The following is a 16083-nucleotide window of genomic DNA, read 5'->3' as shown; positions in this document are numbered from 1 at the left end:
ATTGTCCATAATATTCCTTTAATTTTCTCTGGCTGTAATACAGGTGTGCACGTCAGTAATATGCCTTTTGTCTGTTATTTTTCTTTTCTTCATTATGTAAAGCACTTTGAGCTACTTTTTGTATGAAAATGTGCTATATAAATAAATGTTGTTGTTGTTGTTTAATCTCCTGTGACAGTAATACTGGCTTGTATGTGGCTGTAATATGCGTCACTGTATTGTGCACCTTTAATTTCCTCTCGCAGTAATACTGGTTTGTATTTGCATAAAATGCCTCTAACTTTCTCTGACAGTAATATCGCGCATCGCACCGTGCCCCGCGCATGCGCACTTCACCAGAAGACACCCACACACGGACACCTGGACGCGCACATGGATTTTATTAAAGAGGATTTAGAGCTTATGGTTTACCTCTTCAGTCACTGATCTTGCTTTTGTAATCTTCAGTTGCCTTATTTGTGTTAGTATTTATAGTAATACATTATTTTTGCTGTTTTCAAGATTAATTAAACTTATTTATTTCTTGTTAATCATTTGAAATTGAAAACTAAAGAATATAAAAGAACAATTCTTCTTCTTCTTTTGTCTGCTCCCGTTAGGGGTTGCCACAGCGGATCATCTTTTTCCATATCTTTCTGTCCTCTCCATCTTGTTCTGTTACTCCCACCACCTGCATATCATCTCTCACCACATTCATAAACCTTTGCTTAGGCCTTCCTCTTTTCCTCTTCCCTGGCAGCTCTATCCTTAGCATCCTTCTCCCAATATACCCATTATCTCTCCTCTGTACATATCCAAACCAACACAATCTCACCTCTCTGACTTTGTCTCCAAAACGTCCAACCTGAGCTGACCCTCTAATGTACTTGTTCCTAATCCTGTTCATCCTCATCACACCCAATGCAAATCTTAGCATCTTTAACTCTGCCACCTCCAGCTCTGTCTCCTGCTTTCTGGTCAGTGCCACCGTCTCCAACCCATATAACATAGCTGGTCTCACTACCGTCCTGTAGACCTTCCCTTTCACTCTTGCTGATACCCGTCTGTCACAAATTACACCTGACACTCTTCTCCACCCATTCCACCCTGCCTGTACTCCCTTCTTCTCCTCTCTTCCACAATCCCCGTTACTCCTGTACTTTTGATCCCAAGTATTTAAACTCATCCACCTTCGCCAACTCTACTCCCTACATCCTTACCACCCCTCTGACCTCCCTCTCTTTCACACGGATTTCCAGAAGAACAATAGAATATTAAATAATAGTAACATAATCAGTTAATTTATTACTATTATTATTATCAACTAATCTTAAATTTAAAACAAAAAGCAAAACTAAAGCAATCCAAAAAAACAAAATTAAAGGAATTCGAAACTTAAATGGTTAGAAAGCTGCAAAATACACAAAAGAGAAGAACAAAAGCTGAAAGAAGAACACAGTTGCAAGCAGCTTGTGCCACAGCAAAAAGTTTTGGGCAACAAGTCAGCATATCAACAACCAAACCACATGCACTTCAGAACAGATCATCCTCCTAAAGCAAAGCATATTCATGCCCGGCCAGTACTTGGATGGGAGACCATCTAGGAAAAGCTTGGGTTGCTGCTGGAAGAGGAGTTGGTGAGGCCAGCAAGGGGACGCTTACCCTGTGGTCTAAATGAGCAGTGATGGCGTACAGTAGTGGTTAAGGCTTTGGAATTCAAACCCTGAAGTTGTGGGTTCTAATCCCCCTACTGAGACTGTGAGCAAGTCATTTATAGGCCTGCCTGTGCTCCAACAGGAGCAAAGAAATGTAAGAAATTGTACCAGTAATGTTGTAATATCACTTTGGGTAATGGAGTCAGACAAATAAATAAAAAACAAATTCCCGACTCTCATTATTAAAGGTCCCTGGGCATCTTTCAAAAAGTAGGGTGTATCCCAATGTCCTTGTTAAACTGCCCATCACACCCTTGTCCATTCTGGCCCCCTAATCATCCCCTCTATCTAATTGCCTAACTATCTCTCACCCTTTCATCGCCTAAGAGCTAATGTGTTGTTAGTGTACTGGCACATCGCACCATCCAGGTGGCTGCTACACGTAGGTGGTGGCTGAAGTGGTTCCCCTATGTCTATATAAAGTGCTTTGAGTATCAAGAAAAGCACTAAATAAATGTAATTAATGATCATTTAAGCTGTCATCAAGTGACTGCAGCCGTCATGACCACAACACCTGAGGGCTGAGGCCTAAATAGAAGTCCTTTCTCCAAAAATGAATTAGCCTAATTGCATTAATGGCAAGATAGAAAAGGTAACTAACTAAACTAAAACAACATGCAAACAATAGTTGCAAATAATTCTACTATTTAATAAAGCACTAAGGTCTATGTGCGTGTGTGTGTGTGTGTGTGTGTGTGTGTGTGTGTGTGTACAGTCCCTGCAAGCTATATGATTGGTGACTTTGGCTGATGGAATTAAAGGAGGAAGTGCAAGTGTGAGACACAAAAGGAGGAGTAAAGGCATGCTGAGAGTCGCCTTCAAAGGTGGTGTAGCTACCCAGTGTGCATCACTGCTGCTCATACAGGAACCAAAGGGTGTTATGTTGTCACCACTGACCCAGGAGATGCACCTTACATGAATGTCCATCCATCCATCCATTATCCAACCCGCTATATCCTAACTACAGGGTAACGGGGGTCTGCTGGAGCCAATCCCAGCCAACACTGGGCGCAAGGCAGGAAACAAACCCCGGGCAGGGCGCCAGCCCACCGCAGGGCGCGTGCACACACACATACACCAAGCACACACTTGGGACAATTTAGAATCGCCAATGCACCTAACCTGCATGTCTTTAGACTGTGGGAGGAAACCAGAGTGCCTGGAGGAAACCCAATTCAGACACGGAGAGAACATGCAAATTCCGTGCAGAGAGGACCCGGGAAGCGAACCTAGGTCTCCTAACTGCGAGGCAGCAGTGCTACCACTGCGCCACCGTGCAGCCCTTACATGAATGTCACTAATGATAAATGTGATGATGTGCTTTAGCTGACCACTCCTCTCATGCCCTATGTCCTGTACATTCTCCCTGATGAAGAATGCGGTGGACTTCACCCAGAGAAGAGGAAGTTTTTTTCCTTCTGATACTACTAAGGAGGAAGAGCTTGTGTGCTCTTGGCTGGATACAGGCCATTCTGCTGAAATATTTAACAAAACAACAAAGGAGTGGAGGATCATGGCCTCCATGAAGAAAATATACAAGTAGAGTAGATGCAAGTTCATCAATCCATATATTTTATGGATATGATTTTTTTCATCACTGGGTCCCAGTGAGCTACAGCATCGGGCACAAGTCTCAGTCCTGGATGGCACACTCAGACATGCCCACGTTAACTCACATAGTGCTAATTTTGCATCTGCAGTTAGTACCATATGCAAGTGTTTGGGACAAGTAAAGTGTCTGGAGAAATGAGAAGTGGTTAGACTGGAGCCACACACATGCATATATTTATACACTGTATATGCACACACAGAGAGAAACTTATATACAGTATATACAGAGTGTAAAAAGGCAGCATGGTGACACAGAGGTTAGTGCCGCTGGTCTCTCACAGCCCCAGAGTCCTGTGTTTCAGTCCCAGTCCAGGTAGTGTCTCTGTGGGCTCCAGCACTGACGACACTTGGATTATGTGGACACTTTACTTTAAAGACATGCATGTTGGGTTAACTGGTGAGTTTAGACTCAGTAAAATCACTGATGCTTAAGTAGACTGTAAATTAAGTAATTTTGCCCCGATCCTTACGCTTTATTTTTGTCTCTTTTTTTGAAGTTGACATCCGTGAAATCAAGGAGATCCGACTAGGAAAGAATTCTCGGGATTTTGAGCGCTACCCTGAAGAGGCCCGGAAGGTGGATGCTTCTCTCTGCTTCATTATCCTCTATGGAATGGAGTTCCGGCTGAAGACTCTGAGTGTTGCCGGTGAGTTGGCTTATGACCACAAAACAAGAAGACGGCTCAGTTGAGCGCTGTTGCAAGTTTAGTGCTTCATACCCCCACCTAAATTTTTTAAAATCCTGCCTGAAGAAGGGGCCTGAGTTGCCTCGAAAGCTTGTATATTGTAATCTTTTTAGTTAGCCAATAAAAGGGGTCATTTTGCTTAACTTCTCATTTCATCCATAATGGCTAACACGGTACAACACCCTAGTACTAAAATCCTACAAAAAACTCTCTTGAGGTAAAATGAATTAGCTCTGGATGCCCCATGCTGGCGTCTGAAGGTCAGATGGCTCTATTGTAGGTTACTCCAATGCCCCTTTCTTTCCATTTCTTTACCTCATCTTGGACTTTAAACTCATTTTGAAGAGAGATTTACTGTAAATTGCATTATAGGACTTGTCATTGGTAACAAAGTCATGGTACTATGGGCTCCAGTCTAGTGTGTTAGATGTGCACGTTTTCGTTGTGTCATTCTGATGGTCCTCTCGTTCACTGATGTCCTAGCTGGGATTTTTAAAAATTTTTTCCCACTGTTTATAAACATGCATTTAAGTTTGTAAGAGAAAACAGACTGTGCCTGTGTGTGTCAGTGGCTGCTTATCGTAATTACTAAATGACGTGCTTCAGTTTACCCAGGGAACAATAGTTGTGAGGACAACTGATAAGTTACCCAGAAACCTTTACTTAGTGTTGACTATAAGGACAACCATCTGATAAATTGTTCTTAAGGTACTGGTACTAAGTGTGAAAAAGCAAAGCATGTTTGAGGATTTGACAAGAAGGGACTGGCCAAAATGTAGATACCAGCTAATTGTATAGACCAGGAAACCCGTATTTTAGGTACCACTATAGCAAGTGGCACTCATTGTAAAAGAATGGATGATGATCATGTAATGTGCTTCAGTTATGTCACTTACCACTTGGTTGCTGCTTTTTCTGTTTCCCCAGCATTCAGTGAAGAGGAGGTGAATCTCTGGATTTCTGGTTTGAACTGGTTAGTCATGGACACCCAAAAGGCCTCAGCCCCCTGCCAGATTGAAAGGTAACTTTCTGTTACTATTGTCATATCGATGCATCATTCTGATTGGATACTAACAGATGGCCGGTTTATAAAAATTAGACACACGTCTAAGTCACAAACTAATATTTTTCTCAGCAACCTTCTCTGAAGAACATCAGAGTATCTCTCTATTATATTAAAAAAAATCTTGGGAAAAGAGACGTGACTTTGTGCCAAGAGATTTAACCAAGCCTGGGGTCGGAAATAAAAGACAAAGAGTAGATGACAAAGTAGAACGTCGTAAAGAATTAAAAAATGTTGGCATGATACACATGCAGAGCAGGTTAGAGATAATGGAAGTATGAAAATTCAAAAGTCTAAAAAAAATAATAGTAAAGATCTCATTAGCACAAACAAATGGAAATTATTACTCTGTGAAATAACGGAACAGCGAAAAGAGATGGAATATATTGTTTGGAATTAAACTTTAACTCGGAGACTTGTAGATCGTCTAATTCGTGTTGCCATCAGGGAAAAGTAGTGTTTCTTCCCAATGGAGAGGCCTATCCGCGAGAATTAAAAGATTTGTTGTTTGGTGAAAGTGAAATCCCGTGAAAGAAAATTTAAAGTCCCGCGAGACAAGACTTTATGCAAAGAGATTTGGAAAAAAGTCCTGCCCACATCTAAAACATTTGCAACCACGCACACAGTTCAATCATTTCTCAGTTGTGTGAATTCTATTGTCAGACACATTTCTTGTAGAGAGAAAGAAACGATATTCACTCACAGGCAGTTATACGTTACATTGTCACGATCTCATTCCAAACACGGAATCAAAATTCAATGCGATATTGACGAAAAGATAAAAGTGATAAGAGATTGAATATATGGATATAGGTGATATGACAGAAGTATGCAGATATTGTTTGGCTTTAAACTTTAAGTTGGAGACTTGTAGATCGTCTAATTCGTGTTGCCATCAGGGAAAAGTAGTGTTTCTTCACATTGAAGAGGCCTATCCACGAGAATTAAAAGTTTTATTGTTTGGTGAAAGTGAAATCCACATATGTGAGCGGCAGAGACGCAAAGTTGCTGGCTCGTAGCACAGGCTGGGGGTGTTGGTGAGCGAAGCGAGCAGGGGGCAAAGCCCCTTAGTATTTGAAGAAAATTGACCATTCATTCCAACTTTCATCACTTTCTATTCCCCTCATGTATCCTCAGTATTATCTAGTTGAGGTTTTCAAGGTGTTATTCTGAACTTTATTCCTAGATTTATTCCACATACTGTATGCATGGTCGTGAACGTGAAGAAATACCTGCTAACATTTGTGTAAAACCTACCCTTATCTGACTTCCCTCTGTTGTCCCCGTGTTCATTTTCAAATAGAAGCTGTTAGGCCCTGTAACCTCTAAATCTCCATTCATTTAAACAAGATTCAGCTCTTTCAGCCTTTCCTCAGATTTCACACCCAATAGTCCTGGTGTCCGTATAGTTGACATTCTGTGGACTTTGCCCAGCACTATTACAGTTTGTCCTTCTAATGATGTTGAGACCAAACACAATGATTCCAAGATGAGGTCTCAAAAGTGTGTTTTTCAGCATGGACGCCATACTGGGTAGGCGCTATAATCGTTTTAATCATGCTTTGTTGTCCACTATCTGACTCCATTAGGACACTTACTGTTAGCTTATCTCATACTTTGCAGCTCCAGACCCCTTACTCTGTAATTATATTATATAGTTTCACTTCTAATGTATAAGTTTTGACATTCACTTTTGTTAAACTTTTTTAACATTTTCCAACTGAATTTTCTCTGGATCCTTCAATTGGGATTTTCTTGGCTCTGTATGCTCTGAGGTTAGGGATCTGTGTCGGTAATCAGAAGGTTGCAGGTTCAAATCCCACAAATGCCAGAAGTGACTCTACTCCCTTGGGCCCTTGAGCATGTCCCTTAACCTGCAAGTGCTTTGTCCTGAGTATGATGTTAATCTGCATCCAGCCCTGCAAGCAGGTCCTCCAACTTGAAGGGAAAACTTGAGGGTTGGCAGCAGGACTGGCACTCCAGCCACTGTAAAAAAACCTCACTCTGTTCCAGTTTGGTGCTAAAGTGCCACCCCCATCTCATCACACAACAGCACGTCAGTCTCATGTTGCGCAGATATTGCAGAGCTCTCCTAAGTGTGTTCTTATCGATTATGCTGGATTTTAGACGGCCAACAGAGAGCATTACTTTGCCTGTCGTGAATAATTAATTACAAGGCTGAAAGCTGGAGTCCATTAGCTGGGGCCCCAGACGGCTACATTTCTCTGCCTGCCCCTGTGTTTGACAGCCTCTGTAACATGACGGCCTAAAACATCGCCTTCCCCCACATGAATCTTGAACCTGTATTTCAATACTCTCAGGAGGGCCATTGTCTGCCACAGCTCACTGGATGTGCAGCTTGAAAACAAGAGGGAGGCCTTACATGTCGTCGGAGACATCTGTTAAAGTGCTTTCCCACCCTGAGCTAAAGAGACGCACCAGCCAATGTGGCAGACACTCGGCAACCTGGGGTGCAATTCAGCATCGGACAAATGTTCCTTGCAGGGCAAATTCACATATTGCATTTTCTTGTGAAAATGAACCCAAGAGTCAGTGTTTGTGAGGACAAATACACGTGTATTAGCACGTTCAGCTGAACAGAAATACAAATAAGTTAGTGTTGTTGTTGAGCTGGCAAGCGTGTGAGATTAAAAAAACAACTTTGGTATTGTTGGCGAGATGAATGGCCTCAGGTCGGGGTTATAATATGCAGACAAAGAACCCAGAGATAATCAATTAAAGGAAAAGAACCCCAGGGACTTTCTGAAAGGTCCGTAGCTATCTTATGTATAAACATCTACGCGTGGAAGTGTGTCTGTTTGTCTGTCTGGCCCGGAAATGAGAGGTGGAGTCGGGATAAGGGCTCTGCCTCAGAGAAAACAGAAAACCCAATATTAACACAAGCAAGGTGAGTATGTCGGCAAAACAAAACCTCTGAAGAAAGACAAAGTCGGCTTAGTCACTAATGCACAAGCGAGGCGAGCACATCGACAAAACGAAACCTCAGAAAAAAGACAAAGTCACTTAGCCGCTAACATCGGCAAAACAAAACCTCTGAAGAAAGACAAAGTCACTTAGCCACTAATATTGGCAAAACAAAACCTCTGAAGAAAGACAAAGTCGCTTAGCCGCTAACATCGGTAAAACAAAACTTCTGAAGAAAGACAAAGTCGCTTAGTCACTAACATCGGTAAAACAAAACCCCTGAAGAAAGACAAAGTCGGCTTAGTCACTAATGCACAAGCGAGGCGAGCACATCGACAAAACGAAACCTCAGAAAAAAGACAAAGTCACTTTGCCACTAACATTGGCAAAACAAAACCTCTGAAGAAAGACAAAGTCGCTTAGCCACTAACATCGGCAAAACAAGACCTCTGAAGAAAGACAAAGTCGCTTAGCCGCTAACATCGGTAAAACAAAACTTCTGAAGAAAGACAAAGTCGCTTAGTCACTAACATCGGTAAAACAAAACCCCTGAAGAAAGACAAAGTCGCTTAGTCACTAACATCGGTAAAACAAAACCTCTGAAGAAAGACAAAGTCGCTTAGTCACTAACATCGGTAAAACAAAACCCCTGAAGAAAGACAAAGTCGGCTTAGTCACTAATGCACAAGCGAGGCGAGCACATTGACAAAACGAAACCTCAGAAAAAAGACAAAGTCACTTAGCCGCTAACATCGGCAAAACAAAACCTCTGAAGAAAGACAAAGTCACTTAGCTACTAACATTGGCAAAACAAAACCTCTGAAGAAAGACAAAGTTGCTTAGCCGCTAACATCGGTAAAACAAAACTTCTGAAGAAAGACAAAGTCGCTTAGTCACTAACATCGGTAAAACAAAACCCCTGAAGAAAGACAAAGTCGCTTAGTCACTAACATCGGTAAAACAAAACCTCTGAAGAAAGACAAAGTCGCTTAGTCACTAACATCGGTAAAACAAAACCTCTGAAGAAAGACAAAGTCGGTTAGTCACTAACATCGGTAAAACAAAACCTCTGAAGAAAGACAAAGTCGCTTAGTCACTAACATCGGTAAAACAAAACCTCTGAAGAAAGACAAAGTCGCTTAGTCACTAACATCGGTAAAACAAAACCCCTGAAGAAAGACAAAGTCGCTTAGTCACTAATGCACAAGCGAGGCGAGCACATCGACAAAACGAAACCTCAGAAAAAAGACAAAGTCACTTAGCTGCTAACATCGGCAAAACAAAACCTCTGAAGAAAGACAAAGTCACTTAGCCACTAACATCGGTAAAACAAAACCCCTGAAGAAAGACAAAGTCGCTTAGTCACTAACATCGGTAAAACAAAACCTCTGAAGAAAGACAAAGTCGCTTAGTCACTAACATCGGTAAAACAAAACCTCTGAAGAAAGACAAAGTCGCTTAGTCACTAACATCGGTAAAACAAAACCTCTGAAGAAAGACAAATTCACTTAGTCACTAATGCACAAGCGAGGCGAGCACAACGGCAAAACGAAACCTCCGAAGAAAGACCAAGTCGCTTAGCCGCTAACATCAGCAAAACGAAACCTCAGAAGAAAGACAAAGTCGCTTAACCACTAACATTGGCAAAATAAAACCTCTGAAGAAGGACAAAGTCGCTTAGTCACTAATGCACAAGCGAGGCGAGCATGTCGGCAAAACGAAACCTCAGAAAAAAGATAAAGTCGCTTTGCCGCTAACATTGGCAAAGTGGTATCCCTTGTACTTTTCCTCCTGCCGCTAATGGACAAGTGATGCGAGCGCGTCAGCAAAACAAATCCTTCTAGGAGAGAGACGCCCAGAGTAGTTCCTTTCAATTACCTGCCATCTCTGCATTCCAGTTTTTTTTCTGATGATTTCAGTAGTTTCTAGGACCCCAGGCTTTTTACAGCACGGGCTTACACAGCTAGTAATTAAATAATAATAATAATCAATTGCATTTATATAGCACTTTTATAAACTACTTAAAGCCACCCCCAATGTGTAGTATCCACCTGGATGGTGTGGCGGCAGCCATTCTTACACCAGTATGCTCACCTCAAATTAGCTTTTAGGTGATGAAGATAGTTAGCCAATTAGGAACAGGGGATGATTAGGGGGCCAGAATGGTCATGGTAGCCAACTTAACCAGGGCATCGGCAAACACACCACTCTTTTCAAAAGATGCCCAGGGATCTTTTTTGACCCCAGAGATTCAGGATCTCAATTTTATGTGTCCTCCAGCATGTCGGCTTGTGCAGATCAGTAAGCTGCTTGGGTGCCCATCTTGTGCAAACTTTACTGTTCCCCAGGTCATGCGCAGCGCAATGGAACATGCAGATCCATAGGTGATGATTAAATGTGAAGCAACAGCAGACAGCGTAATCTGTCGTCTTCTGTGATGAAGGCATTTGACATGTAGTTGGAGGCTTAGTTGCTCAATGTTGGTGGTCGATCAGAGCAAGCTTTGTTGGTTACAGATGTTCTTCCCACTTTAAACCTTTCTGCCTATTCATAAACTTTTCTTTGAGTTGTGCTGTGAATTTCAGCAGGTTTCACTCCTTCTGACCAACGAAGTCTCACTGTGGCGCATTGTTCAGCAACGGTGCAGTCCTGCAGTGGAGCGTCCGTATTCATTTTACTTTGGCTTCATCTAGACTAATGGTAAGGTGCTGCACTTTGTGTGTGTGTTCAAACTACCCATAAGCCATTGCAAACATGTTGCATTGTGTCAGCTTCTGTCCCTTCTGATTATTGTGTTATTTTCAAATTGCCTTTACTTTTTGATTTACCCTCTGTCATAAACAAGACAAAAAGAGCCACAAAAAGGTTTGGGGCAGCCACCTGTATATTGTTCCTGGCTTCAAAATGGCTATTAATAATGTGCAGATGTGTACAGACTGGAGTCCACAACAGAACTGACTCGATAGCACAAAGGTGGCAGCTTTAAAGGCAAGCAGAGGAAGTGATGTCATTAGTGGGGCCAGGTGGGATTTCCCATAACTGGTCTGCAGAGAAGTGAGAGAAAGAGTTAGTGCACTCCGCCACCCCCCTGGTCTGGCATGGAATTACTCTCATTCAGGCCCTTTAGCTGCCTCCCATGCTCATGTGTGTGACACCACCTATAAAATACTACGACTACAACTACTAATGATGATAATAATAATAATAATAATAATAATGATAATAAAAGCTATTATTATTATTACAGAACATGCTTAACTCCGGTGGGTTGGCACCCTGCCCAGGATTGGTTCCTGCCTTGTGCCCTGTGTTGGCTGGGATTGGCTCCAGCAGACCCCCGTGACCCTGTGTTCGGATTCAGCGGGTTGGAAAATGGATGGATGGAACATGCTTAATAAACATACTTAATACAGTAAATAAACACAAGCTCAAAATGAAGTTGAATATTTAGGTATTCAAAAAAATGAACATGTGAATGTATCACCTACTTGTGAATTTAAGTAAACTTCATTTTGTCCTTCCAGTGACAGCAGACAGCAGTAAGCCATTAACTAAATCAGTAGTGTTAGCTACCAATTAAATTAACCAATAAGTTAATCTGAGTTAATTGTTCTTTTTTGTTCGTCAAAGGTTTTTGCATGGTGCTTTCCCACAATTTAGGTAATGGCTAACTAGTAAGCAGGAGAGCAGCCTGTGTGTTCGTGAAATTTACGAGCGTGTTTACTAATATAAGCTTTTAATATCATGTATCGGTCCTGAGCTCTACAGTATATGGCAGTAAAAAGTAACCCACAAGCATTTATCAGCTGGGTACATTACCATGAGAATACATCTGTTTAGGACTCAATATCAAAAATGTTACAAATAATGCCATTGTCACTGCATTGTTACCCCAGTAGATCAATAGTTTTAGTGTAGTGACAGTTGATGTAATGCTAGCACGCTTACTGGAAGTTGAATAAATTTAGATTTCTAAACACACTGCAAGGGCAGAACACGCTGCTTCTTCATGCTTTTGTGGGGTTTTTTTTTTTCCATTCTGTGCTCCTGACTGGTGTTGATGTGATGCCATCTCTCTGCCCGTTAATGGAAAATTATTACAACAGGTTACTGTCAATGACGTTTCATTTGGCGATTCATGAAACAGTAATAACACCATTAAGCAGGCCCCAAACCCCACTGGTCTTTGATCACAGATGCAGTGTGTGATGTGTGTATAGGAAGGGGCGGCTCTGGGCATAAACATAAACACAGGAAAAGTGTAAGACAATTAAAGAACTATACTAAACTGTACTATAAATAGATAAATTAGTAAATAATATGTGATGAAGAGATAGTAATAAAACGAAATACATAAAAAAGAAATGAATAAATCTACCATATAATAACACTATGATCTGTGTATCCAGTCCCACAGAGCAATCTGATTGGTCACTTTGTCTTTGCTGCGATTGGTCAGTCTGGCGACACGATGAAAGAGGAAGTGTGAGTGTGAGACGCACGAGGAGTGAGTCGCCTTCAAAGACGGAGAGTGTAAAACTGCACAGGAGGCGAGGAAGGCACCTTGAAAGTAACGACAAAGTCTGAGAAGCAGGCTTTACAGGAACACACCTGAGAAAGAGAGCACCGGTGAAGAGAGAGTCAGACACATGTGAGTGCAGAGGAAAGGTGCGGAAAGTACACACAGGGCAAGAGAGAGCACATTTGACTAATTATGCTATTACCTGTCTTTGACACGTACTGTGGCTAGTTCATAATAACCAGCACGTAATAAATAAAAACAACAGAAGTAACAAATGTATGGCATATAACTGTGAATAAACACCTAGAAGATTTGAGGGGCGTGGGGCAGCGCAGAGTTCAGAGTCCGGCACTCAGTGAAAGGCGCTATACAAAATAAACACAATTGACTCCACACAAGTTAGCTCTTCCTAATAAGGCGCACTTATATTACAATCAACTGAAACCTTTTGACTGCAGACAGGAGGTCTCCACTGAGCGAATTCTGTGACGTCTGAAACCAACTTGCTGCCTCAGTGAAGACTTAGGCGTGTCAGATTAAAGAGGCTGAATATTTGTGTGATCAATTATTTTGTGTTTCATATTTGTAATTCATTCAGAACACTTACCAAGGATGTGTGTTTTCACTTTGACATTAAAGAGTCTTTTTCTGTTGATCAGTATCAAGGAAATAAAAAACACATTACGTCCTATACCTAATTTCCAAGGGGGTGAATACTTTTCATAGGCTGTAAATAAGAGAGACAAAAGCACTAAAAAAGAATTGAGGGTACCAGCTTGGTAAGTTTGTTGGCAAGAGAAATTAATAAGTCTTTACAGACACGAGTTCACAGCAGAATAGAACTGAGGATGAAGGATAAGTGGTGGTGTATAAGGTGGGTAGACCAGATGGGGCAGCTCCAGGAGAGTGGAAACCGGAAATGGCGTCAGAAATGGAAGAGTCGTCAGTCAGTTGATCTGCAGAGGGAGAAAGAAAACATTAGAACACTCTAGATGAGAACAGGCCACTCAGCCCAGCAAAGCTCGCCAGTCCTATCCACTTAATTCTCCTAAAAAACATCAAGTTGAGTTTTGAAAAGTCCCTAACGTTCTACTGCCTACCACACTACTTGGTCGCTTATTCCATGTGTCTGTGGTTCTCTGCGTAAAGAAAAACTTCCTAATGTTTGTACGAAATTTACCCTTAACAAGTTTCCAACTGTATCCCCGTGTTCTTGATGCACTCATTTTAAAGTCACAGTCTCGATCCATTCGACTAATTCCCTTCATAATTTTAAACACTTCAGTCATGTCTCCTCTTAATGATCTTTTCCTTAAACTGAAAAGGTACAGCACTTTTAATCTTTCCTCATAACATCCCCTGTAACCCTGGAGTCAGCCTAGTTGATCTTTTTAGGACTTTTTCTAGTGCTGCTATGTCCTTTTTGTAGCCTGAAGACCAAAATTGCGCACAGGACTCCACATGAGGCCTCACCAGTGAGTTATAAAGTTTCAGCATCACCTTCTTGGACTTGTACTCCACACATCATGCTATATGACCTGACATTCTGTTAGCCTACTTAATGGCTTCTGAACACTGTCGGGAAGTCCGATAGCTTAGAGTCCACTATGACTCCTAAATCCTTCTCATAAGGTGAGCTTTCGATTTTCAAACCGCCCGTTGTGCATTCAAACCTAACATTTTTACTTCCTATCTGTAATCCTTTACATATACTGACATTAAATTTCATCTGCCACAAATCTGCCCAAGCCTGTATGCTATTCAAGTCCTTCTGCAATGATATAACGGATTCCAAATTATCTGCCAATCCGCCTATCTTGGTATCATCTGCAAACTTAACCAGCTTGTTACTTATATTCCTACCCAAATCAAGAGATGGATTAGAGCACAGCGCCAACCCCTGGCTTGGCGGGTAATCACACTTATTCGAGCCTGTAAGTTGTCTCCCATGACAAGGCCCTAAAGGTGGTTTTCATATCAAATTGAAGCTTGTGTCTTTTTGAAATGAATGAGTTATTTGGACTCTCATTTCACTTCTCGTCTGGAGGAAGCAGGTTCTCTCTTGCGGAGGGCACCTTTGGGCTGCAATACGCTGTAAGTTGAACTATAGACATAGTATGGTGATACTTATAAGAGAGTGAAGGAAGCTGTCATCTGTAGGCATATAAAATAGACTAGGTTTTAACTAGGGGGCTCTGCCCCCTGCTCGCTTCGCTCGCCAACCCCTGGTCTTGGGTAACCTGAAATAGATTTGAAAGAGATTATTGTCTGTCTTGGTAATTGTTACATATGTATCATGTTCACCGTCACAACATCTGTATGTCTATGTAATATATGTAAATGACAATACCAGTGCAATTGTTATGTTATGTAAGTATAGAGTGTCTTTGAGTTTGCGCAGATCTATGTATGAGATATATTGGAGTGTAAAGGTGTATAAATAAAATTTATTATTATTATTATTATTAGATGACGTACAAAGGATATCTTCATACGCCACATTTGTAATAAAGATGGCGTGTTGTCCTTGAATGAGTTTTCCTTGGTATGGAATTATTATAGGGCGGCACGGTGGTGCAGTGGGTAGCGCTACTGCCTCGCAGTTGGGCGATCTGGGGACCTGGGTTCGCTTCCCGGGTCCTCCCTGCATGGAGTTTGCATGTTCTCCCCGTGTCTGCGTGGGTTTCCTCTGGGCACTCTGGTTTCCTCCCACAGTCCAAAGACATGCAAGTTAGGTGGATTGGTGATTCTAAATTGGCCCTAGTGTGTGCTTGGTGTGTGGGTGTGTTTGTGTGTGTCCTGCGGTGGGTTGGCACCCTGCCCGGGATTGGTTCCTGCCTTGTGCCCTGGGATTGGCTCCAGCAGACCCCGTGACCCTGTGTTTGGAGTCAGCGGGTTGGAAAATGGATGGATGGATGGATGGAATTATTATAATCTTGACGTTAACGTCACATGCATGCCGAACTCTTGAGAAGGCCACATAAAGTTGTCCATGTCTAAATACAGGCTCAGAGAGGTAAAGGCCGACTCTGTCCATGGTCTGTCCTTGGGATTTGTTGATTAGGTATACGTTGTTTACGGTTAGTAATATGGATAATTGCACTTACTGTTAAAATTACCTATTTCCATTAGTTGAACTCTTTCGTTTCTGAGCCGTGGCTCCTTCGCTTGCGGTGCGCCTTCCGTACTATCTCGTGTTCGACTATGCTGTGTTTTGTGGAGTAGTATTGTATTACTGTATTGTGATTCACATATGCTGTGGAGTCCGGATCTTTGGGGCTTCTGTACTATCTCGGGTTTTTGCTTGCGGTGCTTTCGAAGCGCGTTGTAGGCGCCTGCACCTTCTGTACTATGTCGGGTTTGACTATGCTGTGTAGTGTGGACGTGTAGGGTTCTGTATTAATCCTAATGAATGTTCACTAATAGTGGACTCATTACAGAATGCGTTGTCAGCTAATTGGCGGAATTGTTTAGCGGCTGTTTGTCGTTCCTTTCTTTGCCATTTATCTATTGACTCTGCTGTTTGAGAGGCGAGTTGTAGGCGCCTGCGTTCATTAATTGTATTCAGGTGGGCTCGCTTCT

At 42.0% G+C, this 16083-nt stretch overlaps 1 protein-coding gene across 2 annotated transcripts in view; it reads left to right on the top strand.

Annotated features, from left to right (window-relative positions):
• Positions 1-16083, top strand: part of LOC114653748 (1-phosphatidylinositol 4,5-bisphosphate phosphodiesterase gamma-1-like) — a 217117-nt gene that overhangs the window by 74966 nt on the left and 126068 nt on the right. For both annotated transcript variants that reach the window (XM_028804243.2, XM_028804244.2), the window contains exons 2-3: positions 3803-3952; positions 4919-5012. In XM_028804243.2, coding sequence (XP_028660076.1) covers positions 3803-3952; positions 4919-5012 — 244 coding nt within the window. The remainder of the gene's footprint in view (positions 1-3802; positions 3953-4918; positions 5013-16083) is intronic.

Source organism: Erpetoichthys calabaricus, chromosome 6, assembly GCF_900747795.2.
Source record: "Erpetoichthys calabaricus chromosome 6, fErpCal1.3, whole genome shotgun sequence".
Taxonomy (NCBI): Eukaryota; Metazoa; Chordata; class Cladistia; order Polypteriformes; family Polypteridae; genus Erpetoichthys; species Erpetoichthys calabaricus.
This window is presented reverse-complemented; position numbering and strand designations above follow the sequence as displayed.